Source organism: Pinus tabuliformis, chromosome 7 (assembly GCF_031772625.1).
Source record: "Pinus tabuliformis cultivar Carrire ecotype Pingquan chromosome 7, CPIR1, whole genome shotgun sequence".
NCBI lineage: Eukaryota > Viridiplantae > Streptophyta > Pinopsida > Pinales > Pinaceae > Pinus > Pinus tabuliformis.
The window spans coordinates 1,501,230,089-1,501,254,440 of NC_142293.1; the positions used below are offsets into that span (position 1 = coordinate 1,501,230,089).

Below are 24,352 nucleotides of genomic sequence, written 5' to 3' on the forward strand. Positions count from 1 at the left end.
ACTTAGTAAAAGCTTTGTCGACTCTTTCACGAATTCTTGCTACTATGATAGCCATTTGTCTGGCTTGACAAATCTAACTACCTACAAGTCTAGTTGGCATAAACAACCTATTTCCATGCAAATTAGCAAGAAAGATACACTAACAGATAGAGAATACAAGTCATAAGTTTTCAAAAATAAAAAAGGCCACACAACTAATTTCTTGTCATTATTATGAGCCATGACTTGTTCCTGTATGAACTTCTCTCCCGCCGAACAACAACTAAAACTGAACATGCAGCATCATTGCAAACAAAAAGGACATGCCAACAAACTAAATTGATACATGATATAATATTCAAATAAAATCTCCTAACACAAAATGGGCATATGCAGACAAGAAATACAATAACCCTACTGAACATGATATTCAACAAACAAATTCATATTCAAAGTGATCTTATCAAACTAACCAAACCCCTAACAAGATTCCTAACCATAGTTAGTCCACTGTCATGGCAATCACATTGTTTTTATTTGTCTTAGAAGATTTGAGTGCATACATAATTGTGCCAAAGGAAACATGAATTGGAAAGTCCTAATAAACTACAATTAGCGTCACTTTTCATTAACAAGATTGATTTATCAAAATACCTAGAAAGAAAAGGCACACTTGTCGCTGTTAGAACTCAAAGCCATCAATAAATTGACAATGATTCAATGCATATATACATACCTACGATAAATTAAGACACCAATACTAAGAACAAGAAAATGAACAGAATTAAGGGAAGAACTGAAATGACCTAATAGATTTCTAGAGATAACTCCCCTTAAAGTCCACTGAAAAATGTCTAGCAGCAATCATGTTTGAATAGAGAAAGGATTAAAAAAAAAAAGAGAGGAAAAGGTTCAATATGACAATAAGAATATGAAGAAAAAATGGTGCCAAAATGACCACATATTTATTAAATAGTTGGTGGTCCCAGTATCTCATATTATTATACAGTATTTTGTCACACTCCCAGTCTCATATCCTAAGTGTCGCACTTTGTGTCCTCAATGTCGCAAGTGTTGCAAAGTGACGAAAGTTGTCAAAAATAATTTATTCACCATGAAACATGTTCAAAGTCATCCTTGAAGAAAGATGAAGACTTGCCTTGAATAAATTATTAAGAACTTGTCCAAAACCTTGTTATGTGTGTCCAACGCTACTTTTAGCAGACAAACCCGCATTGGTAACCTTTTGTTTAACTAATGACTAGCACTAGTAGCGCGCCTTTTGATAGGAAAATCCACGTTGTCCCTCTTCAGGTAGTTTTTCCTAAAATGGAGGAGATTCTTCCCCTACTAGAAGTCTCGAGAACAACAAGCTAGTTTTAGTTGAATGAGGATTAGAGCGATACCTCCCATTCCTAGTTCTTGATCATCCTTTCATGGATATTCCCCTTGAAATGTGGAACCTATCCCTCCTTTTATGGACCCTAAAATTACTCTCCTTCCCTACAAATAAAACCCCTACCATCTACTTTTGGTTAGTTGTTGGTTGTTTATTGCTTGGTTGCCTTCCTATGCTGAAAATATGTCAAAATGTTGCCCATTTTTCTAAGGAAAAATGAGTGCTTTAATTTCTTGGCTAGGACTTGGAAACTCATCCAAACGAGGCTTCCAACATCAAGGCTTAAGTGGTTTTATGATTCCCTTACTTTCTATTAAAAATACATTATGTGTTTTCTTTCCATAAATGTGTCAATCATTTCTCATTTAGTATAATACTCCTTGATCTATTATATGGTTTATATTGGAATGGTTTTTTCTATTTATGCTTTTATTGTCTCCATATGATTTTCCTTGCAGGAATTCATCCACATCGGCAAAGAGGAGATTGAGCTTAGAAGCGAGAGAATCAAGGATGACACCAATAGATTTTAGCATCAGAGTGAGGTAGGTCATCTATCCTCCTTTGTGTTTTCTGGTATAAGTTAGGAAATTTTGCTTGTATAGGAAATAGAGATCACATATTTGTCTAATTTGTTTCCAGATCCTCCCATAGGACTAGAGGGATCATTTTTGTCCACAAAAAGGATTTCCTTCACAAAAAAATGGCGACTCCACTAGGGAGCTTATAACCATTCAAACCTCCCTTTTATGTATGGTATTTTTTATTAGTTTGTCCAATCTCCTAGTGATCTGTAATTTAGGTCCATTATGGGTCCTCATTCTGAGTAGCATGTTCTCTAGAGTGTCAAGTTTGGATCTCTCTTTGAATTTCTTTTCATTTTCCCAAGTATTTCTCGCTCGGTGCACTTTTTGTCAGAAACAGTCACGCTATCAGCGCTGATTTTTCTCATTACAATCGCGATGAAGGCCCTGTCAGCCTATCAGCACGAGTTTTGCCCATAAAAGTAGAGGTGATCCACCTTATCAGCACGGATTTTTACCATGAAAGTGGCATTGATCCAAAAAATGAGATTGTTTTAGGGTTTTATCAAAAAGTTCTAGTGTGTCTTGATCTCTGAAATGTTCTCCTGCTCTATGTGCATAGAATTTTCCATTCTTTTTGTTGATTTATTATTTGTTTGCAAAAGTCCATCCCATTGTTTGAAGTAGTGAAAGTGAATCTTGATTGAGTATTTAGGTCTTTAGGACAACTGGATTTATTGTTTTCTTCTTGCTTGTGTGCAAGGAATATTGATTTGTTGTTGTTAAAGAATTATTAGTTCCTTTGGAAATCATAAAAGAAATGACATTTTCATTTGCTTGGCTTTCATCTCAAAGTTTAATTTTTGAATTGAATTATATTACATTGCATTGAAAAGTCATTTTTGGGATTATCATTGAGCATAGATTACATTGCTTAGTGTTGAAAGTTGAAAAGTGAATTTTCATCCATTGAGCAGAAAAGTAAAAAAAAAATAATCATTTTACTTTTGGTAGGTGCATTGGAATAGTGAAAGAAAAATTCTAGTTAGGAAGCTTTGTTTGTTGCGTACTTGATTGTTGCATCAATGTTTGCGTTTTTTTCCCTACACTAGATAGATTTTGTCCAAATGAAAAGAATCTTTTTTTCTCATATTAGTTTCATCATAGGTGTGTTAAGGTGACATCGATCTTTGAGCCTTAAAACTAAAACTTAATCCAAGAACAACGTCAAATTTACCTCAATTAACCTAAGAAGAATTTGGAACATTAACAAAAACATTTAGAGGTCTAGGCTAGAGACGTATTTTGTCATTGTTAAACATAGGAGTTGTCATTATTTTCAAGCATTGTATCCTGGGGGTGAAATCACGTTACACATATGAAAGTGTATAGGGCCGTTCTCCATTAATTTTGGGTATATCGGAGGTGCTCCACGCATGGTAAGTATATGGGAACTCTCTCATCGAACGGTTATGCATTAGACAGCACTACTACGGACTACACTCCCACATACCATTGCGTATATTTTGGGAGTCCCCAATAGGTTTCTATCCATCCATAGGTAATCGAATATGTCACCTTGTATACCATGATACACCAAACACAGTGATGAGCCTCATCATTGAGAAATTATATGGGCCTTAATTGGCCTTAATTCACCTCCTACCTTAGTCAAACCAACTATTCTCACACCTTATTGCATACTATTCATTATATTTTGTTTATGAGATGAGTTAGTGTTGGATATTTTTCTTTGTGGTCTAATGTGCATATAATGCAGGAATAAAGGATACAAGCAAGGAAAAATGCAGGCATAAAGGATAAAATCAAGGAACTATCACAAAGACCTTGGTCAAAACTCGAATGGGACAAGGGAGAGTAATTATAGGAGGTAAATCCTCCTCATTTACTACCCCTCCATTCGAATATTCCTCCATCAGCTCAGAGTGAAAACATCCATCACTCTGAGGTCTAGAAGACAGCCGAGCAAGGAAAAGGACAGAAGCCAGTTTATCAGATGTATAAGTAGAGAGGCTTGGGACCTCATTAGAATTTGGACTTATATTGTAAAAACTTTGCTTTATTTCTGAGCTGCAAGACTTGTGACAGTTTGTTCTGTAATCCATGGTTTTCATAATGAGAATGAGTTCTATTTTAAGCCAGCTCTGAGTTAACTCTGAGGGCTGAAGCTCTTGGGTTAGGGCCCAACCCAAGCAGCCAAAGCTCCTCTTCATTGTACATATCTGTTAAAATAGATTTTTTTTCATTTGCTTAAGTAGGATTCATGGTTTTTCTAGTTATTTGCTTAGGTAGATGAATTTTCATTACAGTAGCGTAGAGTAAATCGGTTGTGTTGTAGTTTACTTCCATTTGTGCCTTCTTTCAGTTTACAAGTTATCTAGGTGAAGAAGATCATGATCAGGTTGTGCGCAGGTGTCTCGGCCTCATCTCCTCCCTCTAAGACCATGACTTGAGGAAGAGACCCTTCAGCAACCCCAAAAACAAAGGTTTCTGGTCCTCGCATGAGCTATGGAGTTTATTGTTTGATGTAGTTATTTGTTCACCCGCACTAGTTTTTTTGTCATTTTCATTTAAAACCTCCTTCACCACGTTCTTCATACATTGCTTCTTCACCATCAGATCCACAACAAACCTTCACAACCATCGTCTGATTCATTAGTTTTATTCAACTTCTGCCTCACGTGAAGTCCACCACTTGATTTATGAGCTTTAATCTCCACCATCGATCTGTCTCTTGATTCGACGGCTATCGCATCACCTGATCACTTTATTCACTTTATTCACTTTAAACCCCCACCATCAATCTGCCTCGCCTAATCCGATAGCTATCGCTTCACCCGATTGCCAACTAGCTTGGTCGATCTCCACCGTTGATCAGCCTCGCATGATCCAACGGCTATCGTGCAATCTCGCGCAGATTATTGTACGACCGTTATCCACTCGAGACCATGTGAGAAAAGTGGTTTTCTCATGCTACGTGTCATTCCATAAGGCTAATCACGTAAAAGTTTAGAATTTCACTTACTGCCTTGAGGGCACGTGAGAAACTACTTACCGCCTTAGAAACCCGCTCCATCATTTCCGTATGTTTCCTTTTCCCATGACGCGATCTCCACCGTCCATCTCTTGAATTCATCCGCGCGATAAGATCTCATCCATTCATTGTTCCTGTTAACCTCGCTTGTCCATCCACTCACTTAATCCCTCACGATACGATATCCACCATTCATTTGCTTTGTTACCTTGTTCGTCCATCAATTCATTTAATTCTTCGTGATACAATCTCCACCATTCATCCTGTTCAATAACCCCATTCATCCATTTATTCGCTTAAAGCCCCGCGATAAGATCTCCACCGTCCATCTTCTGTTTGTTGATCAATCCAACGGTCCTTATGCGCTATCGTGTCCTTACATCCTCCTTTCACCAATTTCGATCTCTGACTACTTTTTCCGATTGAAACCCGATTTAGCCTAAGTTTCTTTGCTACACCTTAGTATAGTTTAATGGTCTTTGCTTCTGTAACTTAGATAGCAACATTGGATTAGTGATTAATTTAGCAATTTTGCTTAGCATAGCTATTTAATTGGTTAATTAGGGTATGGTGTGGTTTATCATTACATGTTGTTTTCTTCAATACTGTAGTAGAAGTAGCTCTCCCTTAGGATAGATTTGCTCTTCTTCCATCAAAGAGTTAAGCTTCTTCTAACCCTATAGAAGTCTAGCTTGGAACCCCTGGGGTCTCTTTCCAGATGAGCAGTGACAACAGGAAGTACCTTCACTTTTACTTGTGCATATAGCACTGTCACCTCCAAGTTTGTACGAACCCCGGGTTGATAAGTAAAGTTGGTAGCCCTGGGAGTTGCAGCATTCTTGTTGCAATACCTAGGCTCATCACTTTTTGGTGTCGTTTCCAGGGAGGTGTCTAAGTAGAATTAATTATTGTTTTCTTCTATTTTCTAGTCTCCAACTTTCTTTTCTTCTACTTCTAGTCTTCAATTTTCTTCCATTAGTTTATTTCTGCAAAAGTAATCTAGTAGCTTCCTTTATTTCATTTGTCATTAGCTGCTTTCCTTTCCATTCTACAAGTACTTTCTAGCTTTAAAGAAAATCTTACAAAAATGAACCCAAAAACATTTCCTTTCATGCCTCGTAGGAATAGGGACAAATTGGGGAAATTCTTGACAAATATCCCCACTGCATCCAATAGTCAACCTTCTCTCTTCTTTAGTGACTGTGAAGTGGAAGAACCTTTAGGTGAGCAACCTTACATATTTGAAGAACCTATGAGGGAAGAAGAAGAGGAAGAACCCATTCCTACTGAACCAATGGCTGGAAACCAAAATGACAGGGGAGATAGAGAGAGAATTGAGAGTGCCTTCCCCATCAGGGAAACAAATGGGGACACTAAGATGAAGAGTATAAACCCCTCTAATCTACCTCATTTCCATGGCCTGACGATAGAGGACCCTAACAATTTCCTATTTGATTTTGTTGTTATATGTCAAACCTATGACTATACAGATGATGAGAAAAAAGTTAAAATTGTTTCCATCTACCCTTAAGGATGCAGCATTGCGCTGGTTCATGGGTTTACCTGGAGATAGCATCACAACATGGGCTCAGATGCAATAGAATTTTAACAACAAATATAGGGACTATTGTAGGTCAATGGATACTAAAGAAGATATTTTCAGGATGACCATAGGCTAGGATGAATCCTTAGAAGACTATGAAGAAATATTCCAGCTCAATTACAAAAGGGCCAGGTGCACACTTGACCCTGAGTCACTAAAGATGGTCTTGCTTAGAGGAGTAAGGGAGGATCTTTTGGATACCTTACATATGATAGCAAGAGGAGATGCGTACCAATTAACCTATGAGGATATTAAGATTGTCTTTAGAAACCATTCTAGGGAAGCCAGGAAAAAGGGTAGGGGTAGTCAACCTATGGCTAGTACATCATCCTCCAACTTATCCATCAAGGGTGAAATTGGAAATATGCTGGAATATTTCAAAAGTGATATGCTGCAAACCCTTTCCTTGCAATTACACACCATGAACATCAAAAGGAAGCAAGAGTACACAGAGAGAGCCTTAGCCATCTTTTGTCCTAGATGCACTAGGAGGCATCCTAGGAATGAATGTCCATTGAACTATATTAAGATTTGCTCACTTTGTGAAGAAAACCACTCCACAGACAAGTGCCCTTCTTTACCTGGACTCAAAGGTGTACATCAAGGAGCTGAAGGTGTCACTGGGCAGCTTTTCTACATCAACCAAAGGAGACCTCCAGGGCCTAGACCATACTAGTAGGGTATGTAAGGGTCATCCCATGCATATTACAACCCCAACCAAACCACAGTTATACCTTCTTGGGGACCCCCTGCTCATCCTTCCTGGTCTACACCCCCTCCTTGGTCCTATGCATCTCAGTATCAATCCCAGCCAACCAGCCAGTCATTTCAACCTTATGTTCAACCACAACATTAGTGGAATACCCCACACCAGGGGTGGAGGCCCCAATTCAACAATGTTCCAGCCCTATTGCCTCCACCACCTACCCAACCACAACTCCTGCACTCTGCTCCACCCAAGAAACCCCAGATGCCTGCCCAGCCAAATCCGAACCCAAACAATAGGCAGGCTCAACAAGCATACAATGGAGAGACATCATACCCAGCTTATGTTGTAGAAATCCAGGAGATCAACCTAAGATCTAGGAGAATTCTCCCTGATAACCAACCTCCCTCTCCACATGGGGAGGTTGAGGAAGAAAGAGAGGAAAGCAACCTTAAAGTAAATCCAGCCTTTCCTGAGAGATTAGCCCAACCACTCCAACCTACCCCAGAAGAAACTAAACTTCTGGGAGAATTGAAAAATCTATGTGTAAAGATCCCCCTTCTCTAGGCAATCAAAGATGTTCCTATTTACAATAAGTTGATTAAGGAGAAGTGCTTCAAGCATCCAAGAAGAAGAAAAATGGATGCCCCTACCATTAATGTCATTGGGAAGTTGTCTGACTTAATGCTGGGGCAAGTAATATGTCCAAAATATTTGGACCCTGGAAGCCCTATAGTAGATGTGCACATCAATGGCACTATTGTCCCACACACTCTGATTGATCTTGGGGCTGACATTAATGTGATGACCAAGGACACCATGCTCAAGCTCAACCTCCAAGGGTCATTGAGAAAGACCACAACAGTTCTGCAACTTGCAGATCGTTCCACAGTCACCCTTGAGGGAATTGTGGAGGATGTGATGGTCTCCATGGATTCCTGGGAATACCCTGTAGATTTCCTAGTTCTCCAGCCTAAGGCTAAGCTTACTGGTTACCCTCTCATCCTTGGGAGGCCATGGCTGGCCACAGCTGATGCTTACATTAGCTGCAGAGTTGGGAATATGAGCATCAAGAATGGGCATATGTCCAAGAAATTAGCCCTATACCCTCCTGTTCAACCTTCCCCAGAGCATGATTTACCTTTATGGTTGGAGGAGGAGGAAGAAGATGAGGTTTATTATGCCCAACTTTATACTTTGGAAGCAACCATAGGAGGAGGATAACAAGATGAGGATGACTTAATTGAACACCTGCTCCAAAGTCCAACTCCTAGTTCACTACCATTAGAAGAGGAAGTAAGGGAAACCCAAAGAAATCATCCAATTGACTTATGCTTGGCCAATTCCAACCCACTCCATGTCAAAACCATAGAATTTGGCCTAGAGAGAAATTTGAAAATTAACCCATCTCTTTCTGCTTTAGAAGAGGAAAAGCTATGCAAACATGTTGAGAGAACACTTAGAAGCCTTCGCTTGGAGTTATAAGGAAATTAAAGGAGTACACCCCTCAGTGTGTACTCACCACATATACATCAAAGAAGGTTGCAAGCCAGTCATGCAACCACAAAGGAGGATGAATCCAGCTCTTAAGGACATAGTCAAAGACGAACTGCAAAAACTACTAGATGCAGGATTCATTTACCCTATCTTAGACAGTGAGTGGGTCTCTCCCTTAGTGTTAGTTCCCAAGAAAAATGGTAAGTGGAGGATTTGTGTTGATTATAAGGAGTTGAACAAAGCCACAAAGAAGGATCATTTTCCCCTACCCTTCATTGACCAAGTTCTAGATGGCCTGGCAGGGAAGAAGTTTTTTTCCTTCCTAGATGGATTTAGTGGGTGCAACCAAATCCAAATCTACCTAGAAGACTAGGATAAGACCACATTACCTGTCCTTAGGGTACTTTTTCCTATAGGGTCCTTCTTTTTGGCCTATACAATGCTCTTTCCACCTTCCAAAGAGTAGTCTTGAGTATTTTTGTTGAATTAGTACATGATGCTGTGGAAATCTATATGGATGATTTTACACCTTATGGCTGTGATTTCCAAGAAGCCCTGACTAACCTAGGCAAAGTATTACACAAATGCATTGAAATGAATCTGTCTCTCAGTCCAGAAAAATGTGAATCCTTAATGACTGAAGGGATTGTGCTAGGTCATTTAATATCTCAGTAAGAACTGCAGGTGGACCCAAACAAAATAGCAATCATCCAAAGGGTCCCACCCCCACAAAATCAGAGAGATGTCAGGAGTTTCTTAGGGTTAGCTAGATACTACCAGAGGTTCATAAAGGACTTTAGCAAGTTGGCCTCTCCTTTGTTCGGGTTGTTGGCCAAAGATTCTGAGTTTATATGGTCAAAGAGCTATCAAGAGGCCTTAGACATTCTAAAGAGTAAGTTAACCACTGCACCAATCCTTAAAGGCCCAAATTGGGCCCTCCCTTTTCATATTCATGTTAATGCCTCACACAAAACCATAGGAGCAGCCTTAGGTCATGAAGAGGAGAAATTGCCCTATGCCATTTATTTTATCAGTAAGAACCTGTCAAAGGCTAAGCTGAATTATACTGTGACCGAAAAGGAATTCCTAGGTGTTGTGCATGCATTAAACAAATTTAGGCATTACATTATAGGCTATTAAGCATTTGTGCATACTGATCATGTTGCAATCAAATATTTAAAGAACAAATCAGATGTGAATGCTATAATTATAAGATGGTTTCTTTTATTACAGCAGTTTAATCTAACTATTATTGATAAACCTGGTAAGGAAAATGTTGTTGCTGACTTTCTATCTAGGATGAATTTGCCTGTAGGTGAAGAAGGAATGGTGGATGACCTGTTACCAGATGAGCATTTGTTTTCTATTTCAGTTCTCTCCCCATGGTTTGCTGATATAGCAAAATATTTAGTATCAGCACAATTTCCACCAAACTTCCCTCTAAAGAAAAGAGCAAGATAGTCAAAAAGAGCGCCCCCTTCACCTAGATTGGGGAAAATTTGTTCAAACTTGGCCAATATCAAATTTTAAGAAGGTTTGTATGGGAAGAGGAAGTCTTTGACATCCTTCTGACCTGTCATGATGGGCCTTGTGGAGGTCACTTTGCAGCAAAGAGGACAGCATTCAAAGTGTTGCAAGAAGGCTATTATTTTCCTACTCTTCATCAGGATGTGAAAAAGTATATTAGTCAGCGTCATCGGTGCCAAAGGATGGGAAAGCCTACTCCAAGATATGAAATGCCCCTACAACCTCAAGTGACTTTCGAGCCATTTGACAAGTGGGGCATGGACTTCATTGGGCCTATCAGCCCTCCTTCAAAGAAAAAACAGCACATCATTGTGTGCACGGATTATTTGACTAAGTGGGTTGAAACCAAGGCAATTAAGGAAGCAACAGAAGAAAAGGTGGTTGAGTTCCTAAGGGAGAATATATTCTACAAATTTGGGTACCCTAGAGAGCTAGCCACAGACCAAGGCAGCGAGTTTACCTCCAACATGATTGAAGAACTTGTCAGCCATCAAAAAATCAAGCATAGGACCTCCACTCCTTATCATCCACACGCTAATTGGCAATTGGAGGTGACCAACAAGACACTGGAGAACATCTTAACCAAGGTAGTGAGCAGCAGCAGGAAGGATTGGGAAAAAAGGCTAGTTGAGGTCACCTGGGCCTATAATACAACATGGAAGACCACCACTGTATTTACAACCTATGAGATGGTCTATGAGAAAAAGGATTTGTTGTCCATTGAGTTTGAATATAACACATTGAGGATGGCAGCCCAACTAGATTTGGATCTGAGTCATGCAGAGAAAGAAAGGTTGTTACATTTGAATGGCTTGGATGAATTCAGAATGCAGGCCCTCCTACATACAGAGATAGTTCATCTTCAGAGGAAGATCTGGAATGACAAACACATTAAGGAGAAGCAATTTCAAGAGGGTGACTGGGCATTGTTATCTAATTCAAGGTATAAAGACTTCAAGGGCAAGCTAAGGACAAGATGGCTCAAACCTTATGTGGTGGAAATATGCCATGAAAATGGTTCAGTGCAAATCAGAACTATTGATGAAGAAGCCATTCCATTGCTAGTTAATGGACACCGATTGAAAATGTACAAGAGGCCTTTATCAAAACAAGAGTTCATTGACAATATCAATAAGACAATTATGATGGTGGAGCAAGTTCCAGCTCCTCCCTCATCAGGACACTGAAAAAGAAAAAAAGAATAAGGGTTTAGATGAAAACCTCCATGAGGCACCTAAGTCACATCTTTGGGTTGAAAACCTCATGAGGCAGCCCAAGGATGAGAAGAAATGAAAAAGAGTAAGAAGATCCCTGGGTGAAAACCTTCCTTGAGGCGCCCAGGGCAGATATCTAGGGTGAAAACCTCTCTGAGGCAGCCTAGGTGTTTTTCAAAAAAATATATAATAATAAAAAAGAAAAAAAGAAAAAAAAACATAATTGTTATTTGCAAGTGGGTGAAAAAGACAAGCAAGGAGCAAAGAGAAGATCCAAAGGGAACCCTACCTCACATATATTCATCTCCTCCACTCCTTACCATGCATCCCTCCATTAATTCCATTATTTTTCATTTCATTACTTCAATTCAGGTGAAGATTGTGTTTTCTACAGAATCACCTCAACCATTACCATCATCCTTGCATCCACATACACTCCTACTCCCTCTGTCCATTCATTACAACATCCTCACAGCACCATCCAGCAACATGATCAAGAAATTCGAAGGGAGACACCAAACATTGCCAAGTTGTAATCCAGGAGCTCCACAGCAGCAACAGCATCAGATCTCTAGTCACAGACACCTCCAAAAGCTAAGAAATCATCAACAGACAACAAATAAGGAAGAAGAATGACCATCAGCAACACGTCTGATCTTTGACAACTGCAGCATGGCATCAATACCACAGGTAAGTATCCCACTCACTCACTCATATGCATCATTTGATCAAAAGTTGTAAATGTTAAGAGGTAGTTGGTTTATAAGTGTAAAGGTGGCAAAAAGGAAGTTCTTTAATAAGTCAAAAGAGAATGAAAGAGTCCATAGATACAGTATTTTTATGGCAACCATTTGAGAAGACTTGAAGAATTAAGACTTGGGGTAGAAACACTAGTTCACCAAAGACTCAGCATACCCTATTTTCTGATGCAATCACTCATAGACTCCAGCAACAAAGTAAAGAAAGGGAATTCCCAACAGTTGGCTCACCATGGGTTGATCAGGATCCTCATTAAGGATGCCCTCCAAAACCTCAGGATCCCTATAAAATGGTCAGTCTTCAGAGACTTACCAGCAGAGGATGACATCAAAACCCTCATCTATGATGATAATCCTTTTGTCATGGAGAAAGAAGAAACTAATACAAAGAAACATGATGAAAGAGAACACAAGGAGGATGATGCTGAAATAGAACACAAGAAGGATGATGTTGAAACAGAGGAAGAAACTGATGGAGATGAGAAAGAACAACAAGAGGAAGAAGGCATTGAAACAGAGAAGAAGTAGCAAAAGTGTAGGATTCCAGCTAAATCCTATGCTCCTTACCTCAGAGAACAATAGCTGCAATTTCAGATTAAAACACTAGCACAAATGGGCACCATGCCATTTTAGGGCTACAGGCAGTTTATTTAGCTTTGTGATCAAAATGCACTAGAGGATAGGGCCAAAATGGCTGAGTTTTACTTGCACAACATGGCCCTCATAAACATGAATATTTGGGATCTTAATGCAGAGCTAGGAGATCTACAATTAATGGCTTTGGCATCATCGATGAACGATAAGAATTCAAGGGCTGCAGACAGGAAAATAATATTGGCTAAAGAGAAAAATGAACCTTTTTTTTCATCAGAGATGAAAAATCAAATCCCATGGCCCTAATCAGCACCCATAATCTAATTGAAAATGATCCTCAGCTGGCCCCTAGATATCTTGTTGCCTAAGAGCAAGCAAATTCACATTTTGAGGATATGTTTAGGCTGCTAAGAAAAAAAATAATATACATGCCTACTAAAGGAGATGGAAAACAATGCCACACAGCTTGACGATCAGAGAATATCGCTCCCCCCAAAGGTTGAGAGAGGCACTCAACAGGACACATATGTATAAGAAATCAATGCAAAGGTTGAAGATCAATTGGATAGGCCTAAAACTCAGTCCACCACTACTCTTAGCGATGCTAGAAGGGAGAAAAGAAGCCAAGGAAAAGAGGCAGTTGGAAGAAGTAGAAAGGAAAGTATGCTTATATCAACAAGAAGAAGAGACCACAGTGGAAGCATGGGATGTCAGAGAGGCTACTAGAGCCATGAAGGGCATGGACATTGACTAAGTTGCTCAGAGGATGAGCAACACTTTCAGTAGGGGGGTGATGATGGACCTCACCATTGAGTAATTATATGGGCCATAATTGGCCTTAATTCACCTCCTAGCTTAGTCAAACCAACTATTCTCACACCTTACTGCATACTTTTGATTATATTTTGTTTATAAGATGAGTTACAGTTGGACATTTTTCTTTGTGGTCTAATGTGCATGTAATGCAGAAATAAAGGATACAAGCAAGGAAAAATGTAGGCATAAAGGATAAAAGCAAGGAACTATGGCAAATACCTTGGTGAAAACTCGAATGGGACAAGGGAGAGAAATTATAGGAGGTAAATCCTCCTCATTTACTACCCCTCCATTTGAATATTCCTCCACCGGCTTAGAGTACAAACATCCATCACTTTGAGGACTAGAAGATAGCCAAGCAAGGAAAAGGAAAGAAACTAGTTTATCAGATGTATAAGTAGAGAGGCTTAGGACCTCATTAGGATTCAGACTTATATTGTAAAAACTCTACTTTATTTTTGAGTTGCAAAACTTGTGATAGTTTGTTCTGTAATCCATTGTTTTCATAATGAGAATGAGTTTTGTTTTAAGCCAGCTCTGAGTTAACTCTGAGGGTTGAACCCGAGCAGCCAAAGCTCCTCTTTATTGTACATGTATGCTAGCATAGATTTCTGTTTTTGTTCATTTGCTTAAGTAGCTTCCTGGTTCTATTCATTTGCTTAAGTAGGATTCATGGTTTTTCTAGTTATTTGCTTAGGTAGCTACATTTTCATTATAGTAGCATAGAGTAGATCGGTCGTGTTGTAGTTTACTTACATTTGTGCCTTCTTTCAGTTTACAGGTTAGCTAGGTGAAAAATATCACTATCAGGTTGTGTGTAGGTGTCTCGGCCTCATCTCCTCCCTTTGGGACCATGACTTGAGGAAGAGACCCTTCAGCAACCCCAAAAACACAAGTTTTTGGTTCTCACATGAGATATGGAGTTTGCTACTTGATGCAGTTATTTGTTCACCCGCACTGGTTTTTCTGTTGTTTTCATTTAAAAACCTCCTTCAGCACGTTCTTCATGCATCGTTTCCTCATCATCTGATCCCCAACAAACCTTCACAATCGCCATCTGATTCATTATTTTCTCTAATTGTTGCCTCACGTGAAGTCTTCCACTTAATTTATGCACTTTAAGTCCCCACTGTTGATCTACCTCGCCTAATCTGACGGCAATCGCATCACCTCAGCACTTCATGCGCTTTAAAACCCCCACCGTTGATCTGCCTCACTTGATCAGAGGGCTATAGCTTCACTCGATCGCCAACTCATAAAAAGATAGAAAAGATAGATCAAAGCCTTAGAATTCAGCCTCTTTGAGGGGGAAACCTCCTTTACATTACACAAATGAACAATTATTGGATGATTCAAATGAAAAGACCTCATTTCTATATAGAGTCTAACGGGTCATAATACAATCAGAGCCGACATAACAATAATAATGTAACTGCACAATAATAGCAATAGTGGGCTTCTATGGGGCACAATAATAACAATATGGGGACTACATGGGCACAACAATATAATAAGGGGGTTGTACTAATAAAAATAAGGGGTTACACTAGTAGTATAGGGACCTAACATGCCTCTCTCCTTCAAAAAGTTTTGTCCTCAATGCTTGAGTAGTTCTCAATGCTTTTGTATAAAGTTCTTGTCCTCCCATCTGGAATCTTCAATAGGTAAGTTCTTCCACTTGATGAGATACTCTGAAATTGATCGAATTCGTAGCTGTCGGGTTCTTTTTTTTGTTACTACTCCAGGTTCCAATATGATTTTTCCTTCCTCGTAAAATTCTGGCAATATTGTTTGAACTGAGATCTTTTGCAACTTTTGAATGAGTGGCCACACTTCTTCATCCTTCTTCCGTTCATCCTTTGCTTTGTTTATCCAATTTGGTTAGATAATAGAAATAGTACAAAACAATGCTTCCACATCCTCATCCTTTCTTGAAAGTGCATTTGCAACAATATTTTTCATACCTTTTTTGTAGATGATTTCAAGGTCATAAACCAACATATTTGTGACCTATTTTTTTTGTTCTTCTAAAGATAATCTTTGTTCTAAAAATTATTTAAGACTATCATGATCCATTTTTACCTTGAAGTGTCTTCCCATTAGGTAAGGTCGCCATTTCTTAAGTGCATGTAGTATTGCCAACATTTCCTTCTTATAAATAGCTTGCTTGAGATGTAGCCATAAAAATACCCAATCGCCTACATCAAAACTTCTTTCACTGTGATGTTGATCTACCTGTTGTTTCATTCAATTCTGAACCAAAGTGGTGTTATCCTTTAAAAGTTGGAGAACTTGTTGTTGATGCTCGATCTGATCTTTCACTGCTTGAATCTTTTTATTCTTGATATGTCCTTCTATCTTGAGAGTTTGAGGAGTGGTAATTTCTTCCAATGCATTACAAGATATGGTCAGATTCATTTCTTGATGCTTGATGTGATCTTTCACTTCTTGAACATTTTTTTTCTTGATATGTCCTTCTATCTTGATAGTTTGAGGAATGGTAATTCTGGCCAATGCATTACAAGATATGGTCGGATTCATTTCTTCTTTCTCGATGTGATCTTTCACTTCTTGAACCTTTTTCTTCTTGATATGTCCTTCTATCTTGAGAGTTTGAGGAGTGGTAATTCTTGTCAATGCTTTACAAGATATGGTCATACTCATTTCTTCTTTCTCTGCAGTTGGTTCCTGGTGTATATCCTCTTCTTTTGATGTTTCTTGATCCTTTTCTTCCTCCTCTTCACAATCAATGTAAAATAATTTCTTCTCAGCACACTTATGAACTTTAATGTATTTGTTATCACAATTGTAACAAAGTCCTTTTTCTCTTTTTTCTTCCAATTGTTGTGGTATCAACCTTGTAGGATGTGGAAGCCTAGGAGAAACAACACTTCCATCTTTATAGTTGTGAGGGGTAGACTTCCTTGTTGCCATAATTTTGCTTTCCACTTTTCTTTCCAACCTAAATTCCTTCTCCAATGAATCAGGTTCCCAAAGATGAACCTCATGTTGAATGTTATCCTTTAAAGTCCTTATGGAGACATCAATCCTCTGCTTCTCTCAAATATCATTTTCCCTTATATTCAATTTTGAAAGTCCTCAATGTGTTCTACCATTGAACACTTTTGTTTGAGATTTATCAATTGGCTAAAGAAGGTGCTTCTCTTTGTATCTTAATAATGTGCTATCATTTCCTCCATGAAAATTGACCATGTAACAAGTGGTTTATGAGAACAAAGCCCTTTATACCATAAAAATTGATTCGGTTCTAAATAATTAGATGCAATACATAGCTTTTATAACAGTGGTACACCATCTAGATCAAAATATTTCTCCATCTTTAGTATCCAATTTACCGGATTATTGCCATCAAACTTCCTCATATCACATTTTCTTGATTTTAGGAGCTCAATCTTGAAACGACTATAACTCTCTAATTTTGGATCTTCCAATTCTGAAAGCGCAACCTGCAGTAGCCCTCTGCATCCTCTTTCCAATGCCACCAGTCTTATCAAAATTGGATTCTCCAAGAAAGAGTTATGCAATTTCTCCCAAGATGACCTGATTATATACCTTTTCAAAAAAGTGAACTTGTATGAAGTCCCATGTGTCACTATTTCGACCTTCGAATCTGAAAAATATACACCGAACACTACAGTCTGTCCTCTTTCTACAACTTCTTATGAAATTTCAATCCAATTCTCAGGGAGACAATTATGACGATTTTCCCCAGGTCACATGTTTAGGATGTAATTCGGGAGTTTACAAAAACCCTAACTTCCTTAGATCATATATCCAAAAATATAGCGAGACAAGATCTGAAATTCAAAGCCGAGATTCAAAACAATTTCTTCTCAAATGGGTTTTTTTTTAGCTTCTGAAATTTCGTAGCGAAATAGTTATAGTGAAAATTCCACGATGACCTATTTTAGATGAAATTCTGGAGCTTGAAAAACCCCTAACTTCCTCAGATCATATCTCCGAAAATATGGCGAGACAAAATCTAAAATTCAGGCCTGAGGTTGAACACAATTTTGTCTCAAATGGTTTTTTTTAGCTTTTGAAACATTGCATAAAAAAATGTATAGCGAAAATTCCATGATGACCTGTTTCGAGCAGCGAAACCCTAGAATCCAAAGCTCTGATACCAAATGTTATGAAACCAGCTCACAAAAAGATAGAAAAGATAGATGAACGCCTTAGAAATAAGCCTCTTCAAGGGGGCAACCTCCTTTACATTACAAAAATGAATAATTCTTAGATGATTCAAATGAAATAACCTCATTTCTATATATAGGAGTCTAAGAGGTCATAATACAATCAGAGCCGACATAACAATAATAATGTAACTGCACAATAATAACAATAGTGGGCTTCTATGGGGCACAATAATAACAATATGGGGACTACATGGGCACAACAATATAATAAGGGGGTTGTACTAATAACAATAAGGGGTTACACTAGTAGTATAAGGACCTAACACAACTATCTTAACGAATATCCACTGTTGATCAACCCCGCCTAATCCAATGGCTATCGCGCAATCTCACGCAGATTAATGCACGGTCGTTATCTACCTGAGAGCACACGAGAAAAGTGGTTTTCTCATGCTACGTGTCGTGCAGTAAGGCTAATCGCGTGAAATTTTAAAATACAGCTTATAGCCTTGAGGGCGCGCGAGAAACTACTTACCACCTTAGAAACCCGTTCCATAATTTCCGCATGTTTCTTTTTCTCGCAATACGATCTCCACCATCCATCTCTTGACTTCATCAGCGCAATAAGATCTCAATCGTTCATCGCTTTGTTACCCTATCCGTCCATATCTTGACTTAATCTCCGCGATTAGATCTCAGCCATTCATCTCCTATTAACCTTGTTCGTCCATCCATTCACTTAATCCCTTGCGATATGATCTTCGTCGTTCATCTACTTCGTTACCTTGTTCGTCCATCCATTCACTTAATTCTTCGCAGTACGATCTCCGCCATTCATCCTGTTCATTAACCCCGTTCATTCGTTTATTCGCTTAAATCCCTGCGACAATATCTCCACCATCCATCTTCTGTTTGTTGATCAACCCAACTATCCCTATGCACTACTACGTCCTTACATCCTCCTTTCACCAATTTCGGTCTCTGACTGCTTTTTCCGCTTGAAACCTGATTTAGCCTAAGTTTCTTTGCTACACCTTAGTATAGTTTAATGCTCTTTGCTTCTGTAACTTAGATAGCAACATTAGGATAGTGATTAATTTAGAAATTATGCTTAGCATATTTGTTTAATTGGTTAATTAGGGTATGGTGTGGTTTATCATTACATGTTGTTTTCTTCAATACTGCAGTAGAAGTAGCTCTACCTTAGGATAGATTTGCTCTTCTTCCATTAAAGAGTTAAGCTTCTTCTGACCCTATAGAAGTCTAGCTTGGAAGCCCTGGGATCTCTTGCCAAATAGCAGTGACAACAGGCAGTACCTTCACTTTTACTTGTGCATATAGCATTGTCACCTCCAAGTTTGTACAAACCCTAGGTTGATAAGTAAAGCTAGTAGCTCTGGGAGTTGCAGCATTACTGTTGCAATACCTAGGCTCATCACTTTTTGGCATCATTTCCGGGGAGGTGTCTAAGTGATCCGAATTGGATCCATAGAAGATTGTCAGGAACCATGACTATATCAGGTCGAATAAATCTCTAAAGAATTCTAGAACAGCGATCAAAGACACCCTGAACTAGTGGCAATGGCAGCCAACGTGGAACAATGAGGACCTCGGTCAAAGCGCATTGACTGAGGCCCATGGAGACTGCGCGGGAGGTAAAAGTAGCCGTTGGGAGCCCCGGATCGGGAAACGGAGGTGGATTTTGATTCGTGATTCGCTGGGCGAACAGGGCCGAAATGGAGGAAGCTCGAGCACTCAGTCACGTGGGGGAACCGAAGGACCGCAAGCGGAAAAGGGAAAAAGTGCTAATCGTACAAGGCGGGACCCGCGCTCTGGAAACCGGCGGTTTTGATCGAGGTGCCCTTAAATGGTAAGAGGTTTCAGACAAGAGCAGAGCGATTTCATACATCGATCGACGCGTGGCAAGTGGAGGTGAGAGAAAACCGTCGTTGATCGCATGCTATCAATCGAGCAAGTCAACCGCGCGAAACGTGCGTATGGCGTCAGATCTGGAGGGCCCAGATCGGACGGTTGAGATCGCGCTCGATGGAGGAAGCAGAATCGACAGAAAATTAAGCCATGTTTTAGAGGGGATTTGGAATCCGTTTGACTGCCATGGTGGAGGAAGAACGCATCCACAACGTAACTGAAGAAACGAACCGACGAAGCATGCTGGCACCGTTTGGAGGAAGACAAGTGGAAACTCCCTGAGTGCTGATGATGACGTCAAACAGGGAACTCCAAGCGCATCTGTAGAAGGTGAATCGATAGAGGCGGAAGAGGAACCGAACAGGCATAGGGACAGAATGGCTAAATCCATGAACAGAGACAGTCGAATAGGGGGAGGAAGTCGAAGTCCAAGAGACGAAGAGAGATAGAGAAAGGAACCAGAATCCCGAGAGGAGGACGGGAACACAAAGAACAGTAAAGGAAAGCAGAAGAGACAGAGGGCCGAGATGATCAGCAGAAGCATCGAGCACCAGAGAGCTTGAAGATTCAATCCATCCCATAGAGGAATCTGTCCGGACTGAGCATCATATTTGGCTCTTTCCACTGTAGACCAGAAGGTCACAGAGCTGGTAGGAAGAAGAAGAGTCTGTGTACTCCAGTGGCTTGGGGAATCCAAGGACCACCCTGCCAAGCAAAACCTACTTCAGGTGAACTCACATTGAGTCCCTGTTCCCAAAGGCACAATAAAACAAGGCCACCACTGAAAGCTGGATCGGAGATGTAGCCCTGGAGAATAGGGTGAACTCCTTATTAAAATTGCTTGTGTTTTTGTGTTTCCTTACTGTATTTCTCTGCTATCTGTCCATTTTATTATCTGTGTATTGGAAATCTAATCGATCCATTGCTTCAATAGCACATAACACACACTAGCACATGAGTCTGTAATACCTTAGTTTAATAAATCTTTAATTGATGTCACTCATAGGGTGAATATCAGATCACTAAGTAGAAGTAATTACTGCTTTCTCCTATTTTCTAGTCTCCAAAATTCTTTTCTTCTACTTCTAGTCTTCAATTTTCTTCCATTAGTTTATTTCTGCAAAAGTAATCTAATAGCTTCCTTTCTTTCATTTTTCATTAACTGTTTTCCTTTCCATTTTGCAAGTATTTTCTAGCTTTAAAGAAAATCTTACAAAAACCAACCGAAAAACATTTCCTTTCATGCCTCGTAGGAATAGGGACAATTTAGGGAAATTCTTGACGAATACCCCCACTGCATCCAACAGTCAACCTTCTCTCTTCTTCGGTGACTGTGAAGTGGAAGAAACTTTAGGTGAGCAACCTTACATATTTGAAGAACCTACAAGGGAAGAAGAAGAGGAAGAACCCATTCCTACTGAACCAATGGCTGGAAATCAAAATGGCAGGGAGATAGAGAGAGAATTGAGAGTGCCTTCCCCATCAGGAAAACTAATGGGGACACTAAGATGAAGAATATAATCCCCTTTGCTCTACCTCATTTCCATGGCCTGACCACAGAGGACCCTGACACTTTCCCATTTGAGTTCTTTGTTATATGCTGAACCTATGACTATACAGATGATGAGAAAAAGTTAAAATTTCTTCCATATACCCTCAAGGATGTAGCATTGCGCTGGTTCATGGGTTTACTTAGATATAGCATCACAACTTGGGCTCAGATGCAACAGAATTTTAACAAAAAATATAAGGACTACTGTAGGTCAAAGGATACTAAAGAAGAGATTTTCAGGATGACCATAGGCCAGGATGAATTCTTAGAAGACTATGAATAAAGATTCCAACTCGGTTACAAAAGGGCAAGGTGCACATTTGACCCTGAGTCACTAAAGCTGGTCTTGCTTAGAGGAGTAAGGGAGGATCTTCTGGATACCTTAAATATGATAGCAGGAGGAGATTCTACCAATTACCCTATAAGGATATTAAGACTGTCTTTAGAAACCATTCTAGGGCAGCCAGGAAAAAAGGGTAGGGGTATTGAACCTATGACCAGTACATCATCCTCCAACTTATCCATCAAGGGTGAAATTGGAAATATGCTGGAAGATTTCAAAAGTGATATGATGCAAACCCTTGCCTTGCAATTAGACACCATGAACATCAAAAGGAAGCAAGAGGAATCAGAGAGAGCCTTGGCCATCTTTTGTCCTAGATGCTCCTAGAGGCATCCTAGGAATGAATGTCCATTGAACTGTATTAAGATTTGCTCAGTCTGTGAAGAAAACCACTCCACAGACAAGTACTCTTCTTTACCTGGACTCAAAGTTGTATATCAAGGAGATGAAGGTGTCACTGATCATCTTTGCTACATCAACCAAAGGAGACCTGTTGGGCCTAGACCATACCAGTAGCGTATGCAAGGGTCATCCCATGCATATTACAACCCCAACCAAACCACAGCTATACCTTCTTAGGGACCCCCTGCTCATCCTTCCTGGTATATACCCCCTCCTTGGTCCTATGCATCTCAGTATCAATCCTAGCCAGCCAGCCAGTCATTTCAACCTTATGTTCAGCCACAACATTAGTGGAATACCCCACACCAGGGGTGGAGACCCCAATTCAACAATTTTCCAACCCTATTGCCTCCACGACCTACCCAACCACAACTCCCGCACTTTGCTACACCCAAGCAACCCCAGATGCCTGCCCAGCCAAATCCGAACCCAAACAATAGGCAAGCACAACAAGCATACAATGGAGAGACATCATACCTAGCTTATGCTGTAGAAATCCAGGAGATCAACCTAAGATCTGGGAGAATTCTCCCTGATAACAAACCTCCCTCTCCACATCGGAAGGTTGAGGAAGAAAGAGAGGAAAGCAACCTTAAAGTAAATTCACCCTTTCCAGAGAGATTAGCCCAACCACTCTAGCCTACCCCAGAAGAAACTGAACTTCTCGAAGAATTGAAAAATCTATGTGTAAATATCCCCCTTCTCCAGGCAATCAAAGATGTTCCTATTTACAGTAAGTTGATTAAGGAGAAGTGTGTCAAGCATCCAGGAAGAAGAAAAAGGGATGCCCCTACCATTAATGTCATTGGGTAGTTATCTGACTTAAGACTAGGGCAGGTAATATGTCCAAAATATTTGGACCCTAGGAGCCTTGTAGTAGATGTGCACATCAATGTCACTATTGTCCCACACACTCTGATTGATCTTGGGGCTTCCATTAATGTGATGACCAAGGACACCATGCTCAAGCTCAACCTCCAAGGGTCATTGAAAAAGACCACAACAGTTCTACAACTTGCAGACCATTCCACAGTCACCCCTGAGGGAATTGTGGAGGATCTAATGGTCTCCATTGATTCCTGGGAATACCCTACAGATTTCCTAATTCTCCAGCCTAAGGCTAAGCTTGCTGGTTATGCTCTCATCCTTTGGAGGCCATGGTTGGCCACAACTAATGCTTACATTAGTTTCAGGGTTGGGAATATGAGCATCAAGAATAGGCATATGTTCAAGCAGTTAGCCCTATACCCTCCTGCTCAACCTTCCCTAGAGAATGATTTACCTTTATGGTTGGAGAAGGAGGAAGAAGATGAGGTTTATTCTGCCCAACTTTATGCTTTGGAAGCAACCATAGGAGGAGGACAGCAAGATGAGGATGACTTAATTGAACACCTACTCCAAAGTCCAACTCCTAGTTCATTACCATTAGAAGAGGAAGTAAGGGAAACCCAGAGAAATCATCCAATTGACTTATGCTTGGCCAATTCCAACCCACTCCATGTCAAAACCATAGAATTTGGCCTAGAGAGAACTTTGAAAATTAACCCATCTCTTTCTACTTTAGAAGAGGAAAAGTTATGCAACATGTTGAGAGAACACCTAGAAGCCTTCACTTGGAGTTATAAGGAAATTAAGGGAGTACACCCCTCAGTGTGTACTCACCACATACACATCAAAGAAGTTTGCAAGCTAGTCAGGCAACCACAAAGGAGGATGAATCCAACTCTTAAAGACATAGTCAAAGAAGAACTGCAAAAACTGCTAGATGTAGGATTCATTTACCCTATCTCAGACAGTGAGTGGGTCTCTCCTTTAGCGTTAGTTCCCAAGAAAAATGGTAAGTGGAGTATTTGCGTTGATTATAGGGAGTTGAAAAAAGCCACAAAGAAGGATCATTTTCCCCTACCCTTTATTGACCAAGTGCTCGATGGCCTGACAAGGAAGAAGTTTTTTTCCTTCCTAGATGGATTCAGTGGGTACAACCAAATCCAAATCTACCGAGAAGACCAAGATAAGACCACATTCACCTATCCTTGGGGTACTTTTGCCTATAGGGTCCTTCCTTTTGGCCTATGTAATGCTCCTGCCACCTTCCAGAGAGAAATCTTGAGTATTTTTGCTGAATTAGTACATGATGTTGTGGAAATATATATGGATGATTTTACACCTTATGGTTGTGATTTCCAAGAAGCCCTGACTAACCTAGGCAAAGTATTACACAAATGCATTGAAATGAATATGTCTCTAAGTCCAGAAAAATTTAAATTCTTAATGACTAAAGGGACTATGCTAGG

The 24,352-nt window shown here is 39.8% G+C and overlaps 1 protein-coding gene across 1 annotated transcript in view; it reads left to right on the plus strand.

Moving 5' to 3' along the window:
- Nucleotides 1-19,568: 19,568 nt before the first annotated feature.
- Nucleotides 19,569-24,352, plus strand: part of LOC149253516 (uncharacterized) — a 112,908-nt gene continuing 108,124 nt past the window's right edge. The window contains exon 1 of the mRNA XM_089454517.1: nucleotides 19,569-19,702. Within this exon, the coding sequence (XP_089310643.1) occupies nucleotides 19,569-19,702 (134 nt within the window). The remainder of the gene's footprint in view (nucleotides 19,703-24,352) is intronic.